Below are 17,119 nucleotides of genomic sequence, written 5' to 3' on the forward strand. Positions count from 1 at the left end.
CACTGTGGAATAAGAGGAGGGAAGCATCCCAGCATTGGTCCTTAGGGATTGTTCCAACTGAAACAAAAGCCAAGATGGGGAGAAGGGGCAGGAAGGGATTCCGCCCTCCTCAGCTGTGGTTGTAGCACTGCTGGGGCCATGAAAAGAAAACTTTCCACGATTTCAGCATGCCAGGTGAAAGCTGAGACGTGCCCCCTTTCATACAAGCCTCCAGGCTCACGGGCACTGAGGCAGCTGTCACACCGGGCTCTCGTTGTGAGGGCAGTTCCTCCATCTCTAGCTCCCCTCACTGGGAGCAGCACCCCTCACCCCCCCACACACACACCAATACACATCAGGCAAGCCCTGCCCTGGGTGACACTGATGGCCCAGCTTTCTGGGGGAGGAACAGGGCCATCATGCAACGACACCTTTCATTTCACTAAGAAGGGAATCAAGGGCACAATATCTGTTACTGAATTGTCCCCAGTCCCCGAGTCTGGCTTCCTTATCTCTGTTAAGACCCTTCGAGCTGCCCCACTGGCCACAGGGCAAAGCCCAACCCCAACCACCAAGGGCTGTGGGCACCAGACCGGCCTAAGGTCCTGCAGGCCAGCTGTGAGAGTAGCTGAGAGCCATGTCCCAGCCTGAGAATGGGCTTGTTTCCTTTCTCTTTGGCCATGAGCTTACAGGGTAAGCCCAGAGTCCATGAACCCCTTCCCACTGCTCAGCACCTTCACCTCTTTTGAGAAACTTCCCAGGTTTGAGATAATTGTAGGGAAGAGGAATTAAACACAGAGAAGTTTAATTCTGGGGTGGAGGATAGATGGGAGGACAGTGAGTGAAGATGGGAGAGGCCTGGGAGTCCGAGAGCCTATGGATTTTCAGGGGAGCGACTCTAAGGGGCAGGCCAGGGCCAGCACGTCTGCTTTCTGCTGTGTCCTCTGCTGCTCTTGATACCAGGCTGGTCTGGTTGGGGCAGAGAAATGACCAACAGGACCCTGGAACATCATTCATTCATTCCCTCATTCATGCTTTCAGATATTTGTTCCAAGCAGGGGTTCACAGGTAGGCACTGGGGAGGGGAGGCAGAACCACACACACTGTACATGCCATGCACAGACGGCTTGGGGCAGAGGAAGGAAGCCTGAGGCAAAGTCTTGAAGGATAAAGAGGATTTTCCTCAGTCAGGAGAGGGATGGAGGGCCTTTTGCACAGAGGCTCTGAAAGAAGCCCGAGCCTCAGGCCTGCTTAGGAGAAGCGGTGCTGGGACCTTTGCCCTGGGCAAAGATGGCTCTGTGCTTGATGGCTATCAGGAGAAAACAGGATCCTGTGGATAAGAACATTTGGGAAGTTCTGGATTAAACGATGTTGAACAGATGGCTTTACTGCACGACTCATCAGAGCCTTGAAGCTGCTAACGTGCAGGGTGCCTTCCTAGTGTATCCCAGGACTCGTGTTGCACAGCACACCACACTGGCGTAAGGAAAATGGGAGGCGATGGGTTGATGAGTTTAGAGAGAATGCAAGCGGCTTTGAATGCCAGTCCAAAAAGTCTGGACGTATTCCTTGGGGCCAGTGAGGCGTCTCAGGAGGCAATTAAATGAGGGGTTAGACTTAGGGGGCCCGGGGTAGTTTAGCTACCAGCAAGGTCAGGGCTATGGCAGGACATGACCAGCCCCTCCCACTATCCACTCCTTCCTTCTTGACAGCAGGGTCACTCTGTGGGAAGGAAAACAGTCCACAGACATGAGCAGCAGTACGGAGCTGAGAGAGATAGGCTAGAAGGGAGGGCAGGCAAGGCAACCCTTGAATCTAAGTGTAAAGTCTTTGGTACAGTGGTCAGGGCTACTCGGGTTCAAATCCTGACTCCACCACTTCCTAGCTGTGGGTATCTGATCTCTCAGGGAGGGGGCAGTGTGGCCTCAAGGTGCTTTTGTTTGTTTGTTTGTTTTTTTAAATAGACATTATTTGAATATCTTAAAAAACTGGACATTATTTTGGGGGGGCAGTTTTAGGTTTACAGAAAAATTGTGCCGCAAGCACAGAAGGTTCCATATACTACCCCCCATGCCCACCATGGTCCCCTATTATTAACATCTTGCATTAGTGTGGCACATCTTACAGACAATGAGCCCGTATTGGTACATTCTTACTATTAACTGAAGTCCACAGTGTACTTGAGGGTTCGCTCTTGGTGTTGTGCAGTTCGACTAGTTCGGACAAATGCCTAACGTCAGCTACCCAGCACTACAGTACCATACAGAATAGTTACCCTGCCCTACAAATGCCCTGAGCCTTATTTTCAACACCTGTAAGACGAGAGCATGAAGCTCCTCTAACCCCCATTGTAGGTTTTCCAATTTAGGCCTCTTGACAAATTAAGTGGTACAGAAATCAGTTAAATGTTTCTCTAAATATTACCTGGTGGCTATCAGAATCACTAAGTCGGGTTGAGGGGAGGGGAGGCTCATTCAAACCTTCTAGGGTCTCAACCACAGACCTAACTAAGTCAGGATCCCTGGGGTGGGGCCCAGGAATCTGCATTTTAACCAGGCCCCTGGTGCAAGGGGAAGTTTGAGACCCCCTGGGCTCAGGGCAGGAACTACGGGCCTCCTGACTTCTTGTGTAAGGGAACTCGTTCTCCCAAAGGTTTTCAAACCTAACCAGAAGGCTCCTAGCCATTGTCAGAGTGAAACTTGGCAGAGATAGGTCATTCCCAGCAAGACGACGCAGCACAGTTTTCCGTAAGGCCTGGAAAAAGCCTGTTTCTGTCTTCTGCAGCTCCCAGGCAACAAGCCTGCTGCTGTTTCAGTTCTCGATGGCTTATCGCTCACCCCAAATAATCTGCATGCAGTGTCTCATCAGCGGCAGCTCTCTGCAGCTTTTCTAACTTAGTGTCCCAACGCATCTGGCTCTGTGACAGAGCACCGGGCCTAGCAAAGGGTGGCCATCTGTATGTAGTGGGTTGAAGAGTGTTCCCCAAAAAGTCACGTCCACCCAGAACCTCAGGACGTGGCCTTATTTGGCAATAAGGTCTTACAGGATGAGGGTGGACCCTGAATTCAACAGCTGGTGTTTTATAAGAGGCGGGGAGCCTATGTGAAAGAGGCGGAGAATGGACTGATGTAGCTACAAGCCAGGGACAACCAGATTCCGGGAGACACCAGAAGCTACGAGGCAAGGAAGGACTCTTCTCTAGAACCTTCTGAGGCAGCATAACCCTGCTAACACATTGATTTCATTCTTCTAGCCTTCAGAATCGTGAAAGTATACATTTCTGTTGTTTACGCCATCTCACTTGTAATTTGTTACAGCAGCCCTAGCAAACTAATACCCCACCATTGTTGTAGACCCTGGCCTGGCTCAGCCTACACCTCTCAGCTCCACCATAGCCAAGAAGGAAAGGACCCCACATACAGGCGATTCTCCAGGTGGGTGTTTAATGTGGCCGGTTACAATCAGAGCTGTTTTCTCCCAGCCAACATCTTTGAATTCTGCTTCCTACACAAGGAAGCGGGACCCTTCTGTCCTCTGCATGGGAGGCTATAATCCAAGAAGGGTTGAAAACTTCAGCAGTGACAAATAAATATTGGTCCTAGGGGCAGGCGGTGCCACGTGGTGGTCCCCAGGCTCAAGGTTCAGTCAGGGATTGGCTAGACAAGTCACTGCAGCTTCATGCCACTCCGGCGTCGCGAGTCCTTCCGAGCAATGGGGCTGAAGTTCACAATCTCCTTGTAGATGTGCTCTGAGAAAGGCAGCGTGGTTCGAGGTGGGTTGGGGTTGCTAAGGGCAAAGAGAACCTGGAGCCTCCCCACAGATACAGAGTGAAGTAGGAAGTCAGCTTGGGGAGAAAGAAACAGAAGCAGGAGACACTGTCCACTCAGAGAGGAGGCAGCCGTCTCCAGAGAGAGGGGCTGGCTGAGGCCAGGCATGAAAATGAAGGAGGCAAAGGAGAGAGAGGCCGCAGGCAGGGAGGAAGGAGCCCAAGCCCCTAGCTCTTACGCTTCCATTCGTCCACTGTGAGCTTCCCATGTTCTAAGGCATCTTCAAACTTCTGGGCTTCTGTCTCCTCCTCAGGGTCCCGGAAGGGTTCAAAGAAGGGGTGAGCGAGGGCCTGCGCGGCTGTCAGGCGCTTGTCCACATCCAGCTCCAGTATCTTCTCCAGCAGGTCAGTGGCTGCAGCCAAGAGCACGCGTGTCACACCCAGGCCCAGGAGAAGCAGGCCTGCCCACGGGGACAGAACGTAGAGGCCAGGCCCCGAGACTCACCCTGGGGGCTGGCACGTGGGAAGAGCTGGGAGAAATCCTTTTTGGGGCTCTGTGGCAGGGACTGAATGTAGGATTTGGCCTGGAAGACAGAAACGCACTGAGTTACCCCAACGGTCAGCCCCCCAGGGCTCAGGCCACGGGGTATACAGGGATTTCAGAAAAGCCTCAGCAGGGCTGAAGGCTCCAGTCAGACTCCAAAGTGGGGTAAAGGTAACAGCACCTGCCAGGGCAGAGGGAAGCACCGGTGAGCCCTCCTCCCCCGCCACAGGCCTGCAGCCCACCTGCCAGGTGAGCACACAGCCTGAGCCAGCCTAGGCCCCTCTGCCACTTACCGCTTTGTCATTCAGCTTCTGCAGGAACTCTGTGCCCGGCACCCCGGTGACTTTCAGGATCTGGGTCAGCTGATCCAGGTCTTGGCAGCAGGTTAAGGGCTTGGCCTCACTCTGTTGGCAGATCTGATGCTGCCCTCCCCGCCAGCCCATCACTGCCACCCAGGCCCTGTGGCGACCACCCACGCTCCAGACCCAGACCGAACCTCCTCCTGCTTCAGGAGAGGAGGTTCACCCTTCAGGACTCAGGTCTCTGAGAGGCTTCCCCCTCCAGGCCAGGGTACGCGTCCCTCTCCACAAATGCTTCCGGATGTGCCGCCTTTCCGGCCTCATCCCCTCAGCCATCTCCCCCACTCTACACTGAGCTGGGCAGGGCAGGCCTTGCGTCTTCTCATCAATGCGTGCGCTGCACACGCAGGTATTCAGTTAGTGTGTGCGTTGCCAAAATGTGCGGTATTTTCTACATGGTGGTGAAATAAAGGTGACTAGTTTTCGTCATTTTGCTTATCTGCATTTTAAAATTGTTCTACAGTGACCATGTATCACCTCTGCATTAAGGAAAAGAAGAGATGGGCCGGCCCGGTGGCTCAGGCGGTTAGAGCTCCATGCTCCTAACTCTGAAGGCTGCTGGTTCGATTCCCACATGGGCCAGCGGGCTCTCAACCACAAGGTTGCCGGTTCAATTCCTCGAGTCCCCCAAGGGATGGTGGGCTCTGTCCCCTGCAACTAAGATTGAACATGGCACCCTGAGCTGAGCTGCCTCCTGGATGGCTCAGTTGGTTGGAGCGCGTCCTCTCAACCACAAGGTTGCCAGTTCGATTCCTCGAGTCCCCCAAGGAATGGTGGGCTGTGCCCCCTGCAACTAGCAACGGCAACTGGACCTGGAGCTGAGCTGCGCTCAGCTAAGATTGAAATCTTAGCTCAACTAAGATTGAAAGGACAACAACTTGACTTGGAAAAAAGTCCTGGAAGGACACACTGTTCCCCAATAAAGTCCTGTCCCCTTCCCCAATAAAATCTTTAAAAAAAAAAGAAAAGAAAAAGAAGAGATTCAAGTAAGAGAGTGTCTGTTGAAGGAATGAATCCCTGGATGGAGTTTGGCTTTTCTAGCAAAGGATACAATCTTTCCCCTTGAACAGAGTTTTCCCCGTCAGCATCTCTGCCATGATACAGCCCACTGACCAGACGTCCACTGCCGACAGAGGGGAGGAAGTGTCACCCGGCCCACTGACCACGCCCCCGTGACCAGTCAGCCCAGAGTAACCACGGTGGTCTGGGGGGAGCTGCCGGGGAAGACCTTCCGGCCCACGCCCCCCCAGGCCGCTGACCACTGACCAGTCTGGTTGTAATGCATCCAACTGAGGATCACCTCGGGGGCCCGGTACCAGCGGGTCACCACGTAGCCAGTCATCTCGCTGTCTGCAAGCCGCGCCAGGCCGAAATCCAAGATCTACGACTCAGGGGACATAGGGAAGCTCACTGAGGAGAGAAGGCCCTCGGAACAGCTTCAGGGGAAGGGGGCTGACGCGGGAGAGGGGCTCGCCCTGACCCTGCGCTGACCCCACCGGGGCCCACTCACCTTTAGCTCACAGTCCTCGTTCACAGCAAGGTTGCCCGGCTTCAGGTCCTAGATGAAAGGAGAGAGTGAGCGCCGGGCTGAGAAGCAGAGACAGGAGCTTGTCTGACTCGGCCACTGCCCAGCATGCAACCTCGCCAGGCCCCTTTCCTTCTCTGGGCACCGGCCTCTTCATGTGTAAAGTGAGGCTTGGACAAGGTGTCCTGTAGAGCCCATGCAGCGCTAAAATGCTCCCCATTCTTGGGGCCTGAAACGCCCAGTTCTGGGCTTGCTTTGTTTGCAGCAATTTCCCCACAGCAATTCCTTTGAGGCAGGCCTTCCCGGGCTAAGGGTGTGCCGGAAAAATCCACATCCCATGCCCACAAGGGCTGTCCCCTCTCTCCACCCAGCCCCATCCCTGGCTGTGGAGAACCCCTCCAGGACTGGGAGTGGTGGTAGCAGGGAAAGCACTCACCCTGTGGATGACCCCAGCTGAGTGGATGTACTGTGTGGGAGAGAGAGAAGGGTGGGTCCTGTGCCCAGCTGCCACACCGAGCGTTTCATGCTGGCTCCGATACCTCCTCCACCCTCACAGTGTGCTCTCCCAGCCCCCAAGACCTGGCCTCCCCCAACCCTCAGGTCTCAATGCCAAGGTGCACCCCCCCCCTCGCACCATCCTCCAAGCCCCCACCCACCTTAAGACCCTTGAGCATCTGATACACCAGGCACTGGATCTTGTCCTCACTGAACTCCATCCCCATGATCTTCTGTAGGTCTGTCTGCATGAAGGGCATCACCAGGTAGCTGCAAGGCACAAGGGCTCGCTGAACAGTCCCAAGTCCCACCCAGCCCCCGGTCTGAGCTCAGAGGACAGGCAAGGAGCTGGGGCAGAGCAGGGGCCTTAGGGATGACCTCTGTATGTGAGAAGAACCAGCATAACCACAACCAGCCAGACCCCCACATGGGCCTCTTGGCTCCTGGCTCCTGGCGTGGCCACAGTGGCTGCCCAGCTGGCAGAGCTCAGGGTGACATTTCAGGCAGAGTGTGCTCAGGAAAATCAAACGGAGCTATGTTCCTTTTCCTCAAAGGTGCCCTCTCCTTGCCCTCCTCCATGCCCCACAGAAAGCCAGAGCTGTGAGAAACATCTGCCAGTGTTTCCTTCTGCTTCTGTCCAAATCTTCTCTGCCCTAGGGGGTCATGCCCCGCTGAGATGGCTCCACAAACAACCAAAAATGTCTGCCCTTCCAAGAAGGAAAAACAAAACAATTTCCAGGAGGGTGGAAGAAGGAAGGAGGTGGCTAAGCCATTGCACCCTCCTCTGGGATTGCAAAACAGGTCGAGGTCAGCAAAATGTAATCGTTGTTACTCAAGATAGTACCAGCAAAGTCCAGAATAGAAAATCATAAAGATTGAAAAAAGAACGTTTTTTTTAAAAAAAAAGATGTGGTGGAGGCCATCCCCATGAGGCTGTGACTTTTCGAAGCCTTCTTCTGCCTGGCCACACCCCCTCCACCTGACCACACCCCTCCACCTGGCCCCACCCTTACATCTGGCCACACCCACCTGGCCACGCCCCTCCACCTGGCCACACCCCTCCGCCTGCCGAGACCTGCTCCAGGCATAATCCCTTCCTGGCCTTTATCTTTCACCTCTGTGTGGTCTCTGCTTTTTCTTCTTGGCCCACAAACTTGCTGAAGTCTCACTGTGCTAGAACCACCTTTCCTTGACCTTGTTCCTCAAGGAACCACCTCTTCTCCCGCTGTCTCTCCCCACCAAACTTTTAAAAAGAATGGTCCATACTTCTTGACCCCACTACTTTAACTCCCAGTTCTCGACACCCTGCTCCCACCCCACCACCAAAACGGCTGGGATAAAGGTCAACAATAAAGGCCCAACACACACAGCCCTGGCTTCCTCTTTTCCTATTTGACCTTTTACAAAGTCTGACACTCCCTCAAAAGTGTCTGCCGATTCTCCTCTCCCTCTGATTACCCGCTCTCAGCTCATCTGCTCATCCTCTTGGACCTTTCTTTATAACATTGATAGCTTAATCAACAGTATTGTGTCATGTTCCACACTAGCCTGTTTCTGGGCTGCGGAGATTATTCTGACCCAAATCCACATCCCCAGCCCAAACCTTCCTCTCCTGAGCTCCAGATTTCTCGGCAACTGCTGGTTAACCACTTAAATGTTCATAGGCTCTTCAAAGTGAAGTATCCAAAGGATTCATTACCTTTCTCCCAAGATCTGTTCTTCCTCCTTATATTTCGAGCAGGAACCTGACAGCCCCACCTATGCCACCTCTCCCAGCCACCGCATCCCAAGGTTCTCTGGTCTGACCACGGCATCCCATCACCTCTGCTCTATTTAGATCAAGGTCTGGGTCTGGAACACCACCCTCCCGTCTCCCGCCTCCCAAAGCTGCTCCCTGCTCCTTTCTCGATGCCACCAGAGTACACCCCAGACTCCAATCTGACCATATCATCTCCCTGTGGGATTGAGTCTGGACTCAGCGTCACCAGACCAGCCGCTGGCCTCCACTAGCCACTAAATTCTCAGTAGTGCCCAGACATTTAGCCTCCTTCCTGCACCATGGCCTCTGGCCCCGCAGTTCCTTCTACCTGGCCTGCCTTCTTCTCCTTCCACCCCAGGCAAACTTCTAGCTGGTCCCCTTTAAATTCCAAATGCTAAGCCTAGCAACTGGCGTTATAGGAAAAACTCCATTCAAAATGACTGCATTACATTTAAAACAAAAGCATGGTAACAAAGAGGCCTTCAGAGCATTTGAAGTAGCATTGGGGAAAAAAAATCCACCTTCCCAAAAGGTTCTAAATTTTAAACCAGGCACTGCACTAGCAAAGCCATACATTTAGCAACTAAATTTTGGGGTTCCGTATAACTGTCAAACACGCCATTAGCCAGAGGTGGCCAAGGCTTCCTGGTCCTGGCTTCAGGCTAGGAATAGCCCCAAGGTCCAGACCCACACCTGGGCCCCAAGAGAATGATGAAGTGAGTTGGTGCAAACCCTCACCAACTGTGAGGACCAGCCATGATGTTCCGGTGATGTTAAAGCTGGGTAACACGCAAAGCACCTCCCATGTCTCCCCGAAAATAAGACCTAGCCGGCCAATCAGCTCTAATGCATCTCTTGGAGCAAAAATTAATATAAGATCGGGTCTTATTTTACTATAAGACCAGGTATAACATAACATAACATAACATAACATAACATAACATAACATAACATAACATACTATAATACTGGGTCTTATATTAATTTTTGCTCCAAAAGACACATTAGAGCTGATTTGGGGGGAAACAGGGTATGTAGCAGACAGCTCTATGCCAGACAAGAACCCCACAGAGCCCCTCCCACCTCTTCCTGCCTGCCCTTCTCTGTACCCTTGGCTGAAAGTATCTCTCCAGAAAATCACACCTCAACAACAGCAAAAGGACTGCCAGGGCAGGAAGCCCCCTACCCAGAAGAGAGAATCTGGACCCTCCCCAAGCTGGCTCCAGAGTGATGAGTAAGGCCTGCAACACCCTGGAACCCAGTGCAGCCCAACTCACAAGTCCTGGAAGCTGCGCAGGGAGGAAGCTGGGGTGAAGACGTCCAGGAGCCCAATGACCTGGGAAGAAGATTGCCAGTGAGGGCTAAGCAGCCCCCTCCACGCCCAGCCATACACAGGACCACCCACCCTTTCCTAAGACATCATCTCTAGAAGGAGACAGGTCCCCAGCCTTCTTGGAAGTAGTAAAGGGGCAGAAGCCAGAGAGGAATCCCAATTGGAAGGGAGCTTTTGGTGCTCAGTGGAGAATCATGCTGGGTAGAAGGGGAGGTGTGCTCACTGCCTCCAAGTCTGGTGTTCAGGGCAAACAGCACAAACCTACTCTCAACTCAAGCAGGGACCCACGAGTGGTGAAGAGAATCAAGGAGGGAACAGGGAAGGGGCCTGCCAGCTAGCAGGCTCCATGCCTTTGACCTTGGGTCTCCCATCACATCCATTCTTTCCTGCCAGAAGGCTGGTTCAGAGCCAGAGGCAACAGGCCATGGGGAGGTCTGCTGAAGAGGAATGGGGCTTAAAATGTGCATTAAAAATTTGAAACATTATTTTAAATGTTTGCTTTCCAATCTAGGTATTCTAGAGCAAAACCTGCTTGCCAGGCGCAACCCTGGGTCACTAGTTTTCCTAGTTGTTTCTATCAGATATCACAGTCTAATGGTTATGCACTGAGGCCTGGACCCAGGCTCCCTAGGTTCAAGTCCCAATTCTGCCACTTACTAACCATATAACCTATGGGTCTTTTTATGCCTCAGTTTCCCTATCTGTACATGGAAGTAATAGTACTTGGTGATACTGTGAGGATTAAACAAGTTAGTTTATGCAAAGCTCTTAGAACAGTACCTGGTACATAAAAAGGGCTCAATAAGTATCTATGATTATTATTGTTATTATCAGGGTCACATGTGGAAACATTAACCTGGATTCTGGGCCCTAGCTCTTAGATCTAGAACAAACTACAAAGTTCCTCTGTGTCCATTTCCTCCTAACAGTGAGCTAGGAAGTTTGCACCTCATCAAGCTCATTCTGATCCACTGCAAACATACCCTTTGCATAACCTTTCCCGTTCTGGGAAGTAAGCAGGGCAGGTCCTGCACCCCATCTTAGTAATGAGGCGGGAACAAGAGTTGGAGGAGCAGGGAGGTGGTTCCCCTTCTCCTGGACCTGTCCTGAGAGCTCTGTACCCTCTGGAGCCATCTCCTGGGCACACACAGGGGGCCCTGTCAGGACCCTGTCTGGGGGCCCCTCTCCTCCCTGCCTTCCCCAGCAGCCCCAGGCCCAGCCTACGTTCTCATGCTGCATGTGTTTCAGCAGCAGCAGCTCTCGATAGGCCCGCCTGGCAACGATCTCAGACTGGAAGGGCCGGCTCAGCTTCTTGATGGCCACCTTCTCCCCGGACCGCTTGTCGATGGCAGAGCTGGAGAGGCATAGGCACGTCAGCAGGCAGCACTCTCCTGGCCGGGCAGGGCCCACTCCAGGTCCTGGGTGGGGTCTGCCAGGCCATCCTCACCCAAATCCCCCTTGGCCAGCAGGCTAGGCAGGGAGAAACGGCGCCCACTGCCTGAAATGTGAGGGCGCAGCCAGAAGCACTGGGAGTGGGGCTGCCGGAGGGAGCAGGCCGAGGGAGCAGGCCGGCACAGAGGTGCACTGCTCCTGTGTCAGACACAAGTTCAAGACACCAGAATCCAGAGCCCCAGGGACGCTCACGCTGCAACGGGGAAGACACTTCTCCCTCTCTGGGTCTCAGTGTACCCATCTGTAAACAATGGGGCTTCTTCGGAAGAGCTCCAGGGTCCCTGTAAGGTTCAAGTCCTGGAGAACCAGACCCCGTCCTAATTCAACCCACAGGGACCCCACAAAGCCAGTGAGGAAAGTGAGATGGCGCCTGGGGTAGCCTCAGGCCAGCCTCTACCACAGCCTGAGGCTTCTCACTCATACTGTACTTTGCAGCCCAATCTGCCATCTCCTCCTAGCTCCACAGGTTGGGCCGATGAAAAGCCGCTGGGAGGCTCTTTCAAGCCCGCGGGGTCCTCGGTCAAGGTGGTGGGCGCGCGGCCCCGGGCACCCAACAGGGGAGGGGACCCCCACAGCGGGTCCGGGAGAGCGGAGGAGGTGCACTGGCCCGGCCCCCGCCCGTCGGGAGGCTCCACCTGTGTCCTGGGGCCTGGGCGCCGCCGTCTGTCCGCCCGGACGCCCGGCGCCCCTCCCCACCCCGGCGGGCTCGCGGGCCCGGGGGTCTCACCACACGGTGCCATAGGCCCCACTGCCGACGTGCGTGGGGGACACGTAGGTCTTGGGCAGCTCCCAGGCGGTCCTGTTGACGTCCTGCTTGTAGAAGCCCTTTTTCCGGGGGAGGCTCATCCCGCGAACCCAATCTCTGTTGTCCCAGCGCGGAGGCTGCGTCCCAGGTCCGCCGGGCTCCCAGCACCCGGGCCCGCCCGCGGTCGGGCCCCCCCCCCCGCCCCGAGCCGGTGGCTCCTCCCCCGCGGGGGCGGGGCCGGCCCGCAGCGCGTCCCACCTGCCGGCTCGCCCAGGTGCGCCGCCCCGCCCGGGCCTGCCTGGACGTCTGTGCCCGGAGCCTCGGGTTTCCGCCGGGCTCGCAGCCGGCTGAAGTGGCTGCAGGTGCGCCGCCCTGCGGGAAGGGGTGCTTCCCGGCCGAGGGCTGGCGTGGGCGCTGAGGCTTGATAGACCGAGGGGCTCCCGCGAAGGGCAGCGGGTGGGGAGACCCGGCCTCTCCGCTCTCTGCAGCCCGGGGCTCTGCAGGAAGGTCTCTCCAGGATATTGAAGACAGTTTCGGAAAAACAAAACCCCACCACATTTGATTATGGAAAGTTTCCAACATACACAAAAGCAGACAAAATAGCCCAATGCTTCCCACACTTGACTGTGCACACGAATCCCCTGGGAATTTTATGTTAGTAAAATAGAGATTCTGAGTCAGTCGGCCGAGGTGGAGCCAAAGTTCTGCATTTCTAACCAGGTCCCAGGCTCAGAGGGCCTGTGGACCACACTCAGATGGTGGGGTTCTAGTGAACCTCCGTGACCCCAATCTCTGAGCTTCAACGATTATATCAATTCTTAGCCACTTTTATTCCATCTACATCCCCCTTCCCCCATTATTTTGAAGCAAAACCAGGCATCATATTTCATCTATAAATATTTTTCCTATCTCTAGAAGATAAAGGTTATTTTAAAAACATAACCACAAGATCATTTTTACACCCAGAATTAATAACAGTAATTCTCCAGTCCAGGTTTAAATTTTCAGTTTTGAATACAGTTTTTGCTAGCTTCCCAGTGTCCCGGGAGGCAGTGACAAGCCAGGGCCTTCTACCACCTGTGTCTGGTGGCTTGTGCAGCCTGAAGAAAATTCTGTGCTCAAGTGAAAACACAGAGGCCTCCTAGGAACAGGGTGGGAGGCAGAGAATGGCCACAGAGGTCCGACATTCAGCCTGACCTGTCCGACCCCTTGCTGGCCTGCGCATAGGGTTGTAGAAGGAGTCGGGACCACTTGCTTCACCTTGTCAAACAGAGAGAAGATGTCTTAAAAAAGAAAAGGAACTCATTCATGGCCTATATCAAGCTGGGGGGCCTCACTGGGTGTCAACAGGCCTCAAACCCTGTGCCATAGCCCCGCCCACCCAGTCCTTCAGCATGAGACACAGCTGAGAAGACGATTTGGGGTGGGGGTGGAGGGGTAAGGATCCCACAGAAATGCCCAACAGGCATTGCAGGCAGGGAATCAGTCTTATTCATAGCTGGCACACTGTAGGATATCAAAGACTGTATGGAGAATAAATGGAAGAGTCAGCACTTTAGAAGTGAAAAAATATTTAGTTAATGAACACTAGTGCTTACCATGTGCCAGTCATGTGTTTTACTTATACAACTCCCTTAATCCTGGTGAGATGCCTATGAGTCAGTACTATTATCCTCATTTTAGAGATGAGGAACCTGAAGTACAGAGAGGTTAAGTAACTTGCTGAAGGTCACACAGCTAGTAAGGGGCAGAGCTGGGTTGAAGAAGCTAGTACAACCTGGCTCTAGAGTCCATGATCTCAGCCCTGAGGCTATGCAGTGTCTCTGGGATGTGAGGCATTGCTCCTTAAAGGAAATGGCCTGCGTTTGAAATCATCTGCCTCACCTACATCATAAGGACATGTCTACTTCTCAAACTATGTCTCTCTCAGTACATCCTGCCCAGAGTATCTGACATACTGCTCACCCTCTTCCCTGCCCCACCCCCAACTCTGGCCCTGAGACCTTGTGGGAGGAAAAGGTCAGGAGCTAGGTGCCTGGGAGGGCTGGAAGTTTCCAACCTTTGGGGCTGGTGACACTGGTGGACGGTACCCTATTTCTGAAGTTGGGGCAGGGTCCTGGAAGCCAGAGTTCAGAACTGGGCACTGGCAAGAGAGAATTGTCCAGGAGACCTAGGTTTCCTTCTGGGTGAGGATCCAGGTCTCCAGGGCCTTGAGACTCTATTGTGTGTCTAGAACACCTAAGTGTGGCAGAGGTGAACCCCGAAAGGTAAGCAGTACCAGGGAAACGCTCATTGCCCAAGTGGGTGCAATCCTGCAAGGGCACGAGCTGACCAGTCAGTCTTTGGCTCTGGTGCCTCTTAGGCAACGTCAGGAAGTGACTCAGGCCTCAGGCTCTGCCGACACTGACCCCCACCTCGGGCCTCTGCTGGGCCTGTGTTTACTCAGTAGCAAGGCAGCCTTGGAGAGAAGGATCTAGCTAATAGCTAAGGAAGTCACAAATGGGAGAGGAAGAGGGGAGAGTCCCTTAGGATGCCCTGGGAGCTCCCCTCCCAGAGCCCCTGGGGCTCTTTTCTCCTTGAACTCCAAGGTCCCTCTTCTCTGCTCCCCCAGACACTGGCCTATGTTGTGGTGTTGGTTTCTGCCCTATTAACGCAGAGGTAGAGGGTAGGAAACCAACTCTGGAAGGAGACCTAATTTCCATACCGGCTCTGTACCTGGGCTGTGTGACCTGGGCCAACTTCCTTCCCCTCTCTGAGCTTCAGTGTCCTCCTTGTAAAATGGAAATGATATTAAAGCATGACAAGTATATTGTAAGAGTCCTGGGGATGCAGTAACAGCAACTCAGTGAGGTAGGGACGGGCAATGCCTCCCTCCAAACACCACCAGAAACACATCTGTGGGTGGACAAGCTGGGTTTATGGCTCGTTGCAGCCAGAGCACACATGCGCCATGGGAACCGTAGGGCATCTCAGTAAGAAGGTGTCAAAAAGGACTTACAAGTTTTGGCCTCGTGTTAGGCGATGGTGGAGGGTTTAAGGAAGAAGGACTTTGTTCTGATTAGGAGCTGTTAGGAAGAGGAGGTGATTCTATGATGGGTATCTTAATAAATTTTACCTAGAAGCAGGGCCAACTAGAATGGAGACAGAGCTGTGAGCAGCCTTCACTCAGATTAGCTAGACTGGGGATGTTTGGTCATTTTCGTGGTTTGGACAATATTCATGTTTTGTCTGCGTTCACACATGATTACGGAGTGGTCTTGTTTTTGTCTTCATCCATTGTGGTCACAGATGGCCTGTATGTGTTCAACAAGAGCACACCCCGACCGAGATGAGCCAGGCCAGCTCCAAGCCACACGGAACGGGCAGCTCCCAGATGTCAAGGCTGCTTTGCTGTTAGGATACTATTATTTCCCTGGCACAGATGGAGAAACCGAGGCCCAGGGGTGTTCAGTAAAGTCACACATGATGAAGAAGATGGTGGATGTGGTCTTTAAACCTGGTGTCCTGCTCCAGAGTCTGCACATTTAACCACCAATGAGACTGCCTGGCACCCGGCAAATGTCTGAGAAATGGCTGTTATCGTAGTGTTGTCTTCTTAGCGAGGCTGTGAGCCTCTGGAGGGCAGGGGCATGGCTTTGGGGATTGATGACTGGCTTCTTAAAAAACTGAAACAAAACCCCCACATGATTATGAGGCTGGCTGCTCATGTCTCCCATCTTGGCCACCCAGTTTCCATCTTGCCTCAAGAATATGGCAGCTTGTCAAACACTACAGCCCTCACTGTCCCAAACAGTTGGGCCAGCAATTCAGATCCTCACCATGAGTGGCCATATGACCCCTACAAACAGGAATCGTGATATGCCTGGGGCCCTTGTGGGAATGAAAGAGCCCGAGAGTTCCGGCCCCAACTCGGAGATTCCCATCCTCCTTCACACCTTTCAAAACTCCACGAAATAATCAAAGTCTCAGTGAGGTAAGGAGAGGCAGAGGGAAAGAACTTGCATGTGGGGGCTGCTCTGTAACTTGTTAAGTCAGTTAGCTAGCCTCAGATGAGTTACTTAGCCTCTCTAAGCCTCAGTTTCCTCACCTGTAAAACAGGAGTGGATAATTCTACCCACTTCATGGGGCCATCATGAGGACTAAAAGAAATGACGTGAGAAGCGTCTGATTCATGCCTGGCACTTAGTAGGTGGTCACTAGATGCCCCTTCCCCAGTGTTATCGAGCTTTGCCTCCCCAGCCCAGGTGTATTTCAGGGAAGGTCTGTCTGAGGAGGCAACTTTTGAGCAACACCTGAATGGACAAAGTAGTGAGCTGTGCAGATCTCTGGGAGAGGAGCAGATATCTGCCTTCCAAACTTTTCCACTCTGTTCCCACATCTGACCCTTCCCTCCAGCCTCCTTCCTCCCGTGCCATCCTTCCCCCTCACCCGCAGAAGTCTCTGGTACGTCCCTCAGGGGACTCAGAACGCCTGGGAGCAGCTTACTGGCTTCTGGCTTCCTGGGCCATCTTTCCCCAGTACCTCTTCCCCTTCTAGGGGACTCAGGGCCTGAGCAGAACAAAATATCAGGCTCCTCCACCTCATAGGCGCCCCTCGCCTGTAGGAGCCATTTTCGCAGCCTCCCAGCCCCTCTCTCCCTGCCCTCAGCTTTAGCATCCCCCTGGTGGAGGACAGGGCTTAGGGACAGCTGCGCTAGAGTGGCACCTCTCAGCTGGCCTTGTCGGGCCCTGGAAGGTAGACTTCCCCTCTTCACACCATATACCACCCGGTCCTCACTCCCCCTGCACTCCACCCCAAGACTCACGTTCTTTCAGCCAGCCTGTGGGACGATCCCTGTCCACCACTGGAAAATGACTCGGGAGGCCGAGGACAGCATCTTGGTCACTGCTGAGCCCCCGGTGCACGCTAGCCCACGGTAAGTGATGAATGAACCAAAGATTGTTGTGTGTCTTGTGGGTACAAGAGGCAGTGAGGGGATGTGTTTGGAGACCCACACGGTGGCAGTGAGAAAGCAATAGTAGGGGGAATATGCTTGAAATCGGGTCCACTGTGGAATGTCTGGGTTGTGTGGTCTCTGGCTGGGCACAATTTGTCCTGGGAGTTTTGGGGCTTTTCTCTGTTCTTTCCTCACTACCTGAGGTAAGGCCGAGGAGTGTTATGCT

General features: G+C 53.7%; 1 protein-coding gene across 2 annotated transcripts; it reads right to left on the reverse strand.

Annotated features, from left to right (window-relative positions):
- Positions 1 to 3,397: 3,397 nt before the first annotated feature.
- Positions 3,398 to 12,151, reverse strand: MAPK13 (mitogen-activated protein kinase 13). 2 transcript variants are annotated; one of them, XM_081044462.1, is made up of 13 exons: positions 11,940 to 12,138; positions 10,985 to 11,114; positions 10,111 to 10,194; positions 9,705 to 9,763; positions 6,830 to 6,938; positions 6,610 to 6,639; positions 6,159 to 6,206; positions 5,915 to 6,029; positions 5,700 to 5,771; positions 4,583 to 4,662; positions 4,251 to 4,329; positions 3,985 to 4,158; positions 3,398 to 3,727 (listed from the first exon to the last, which is right to left on the reverse strand). In XM_081044462.1, exons 1-13 carry the CDS (start codon positions 12,056 to 12,058, stop codon positions 3,645 to 3,647), a joined length of 1,182 nt encoding a protein of 393 aa, XP_080900588.1. In that variant the 5' UTR covers positions 12,059 to 12,138; the 3' UTR covers positions 3,398 to 3,644. The 2 variants fall into 2 exon arrangements, with proteins under 2 accessions (XP_080900588.1, XP_080900589.1); XM_081044463.1 differs by lacking the exon at positions 10,111 to 10,194 and having other exon boundaries at positions 11,940 to 12,151.
- Positions 12,152 to 17,119: the final 4,968 nt, after the last annotated feature.

This window comes from Rhinolophus hipposideros (assembly GCF_964194185.1).
Source record: "Rhinolophus hipposideros genome assembly, chromosome: 3".
NCBI classification, from domain to species: domain Eukaryota; kingdom Metazoa; phylum Chordata; class Mammalia; order Chiroptera; family Rhinolophidae; genus Rhinolophus; species Rhinolophus hipposideros.

Excerpts from the sequence above, each read along its gene's own strand:
- MAPK13 (XM_081044462.1), bottom strand. The coding sequence starts at position 12,058 with ATGAGCCTCCCCCGGAAAAAGGGCTTCTACAAGCAGGACGTCAACAGG. Across the intron at positions 6,939-9,704 it reads CTGCGCAGCTTCCAGGACTT|CTACCTGGTGATGCCCTTCA; the intron begins GTGAGTTGGGCT and ends TGTGCCTTGCAG. Across the intron at positions 6,640-6,829 it reads AGATGCTCAAGGGTCTTAAG|TACATCCACTCAGCTGGGGT; the intron begins GTGGGTGGGGGC and ends TCTCCCACACAG.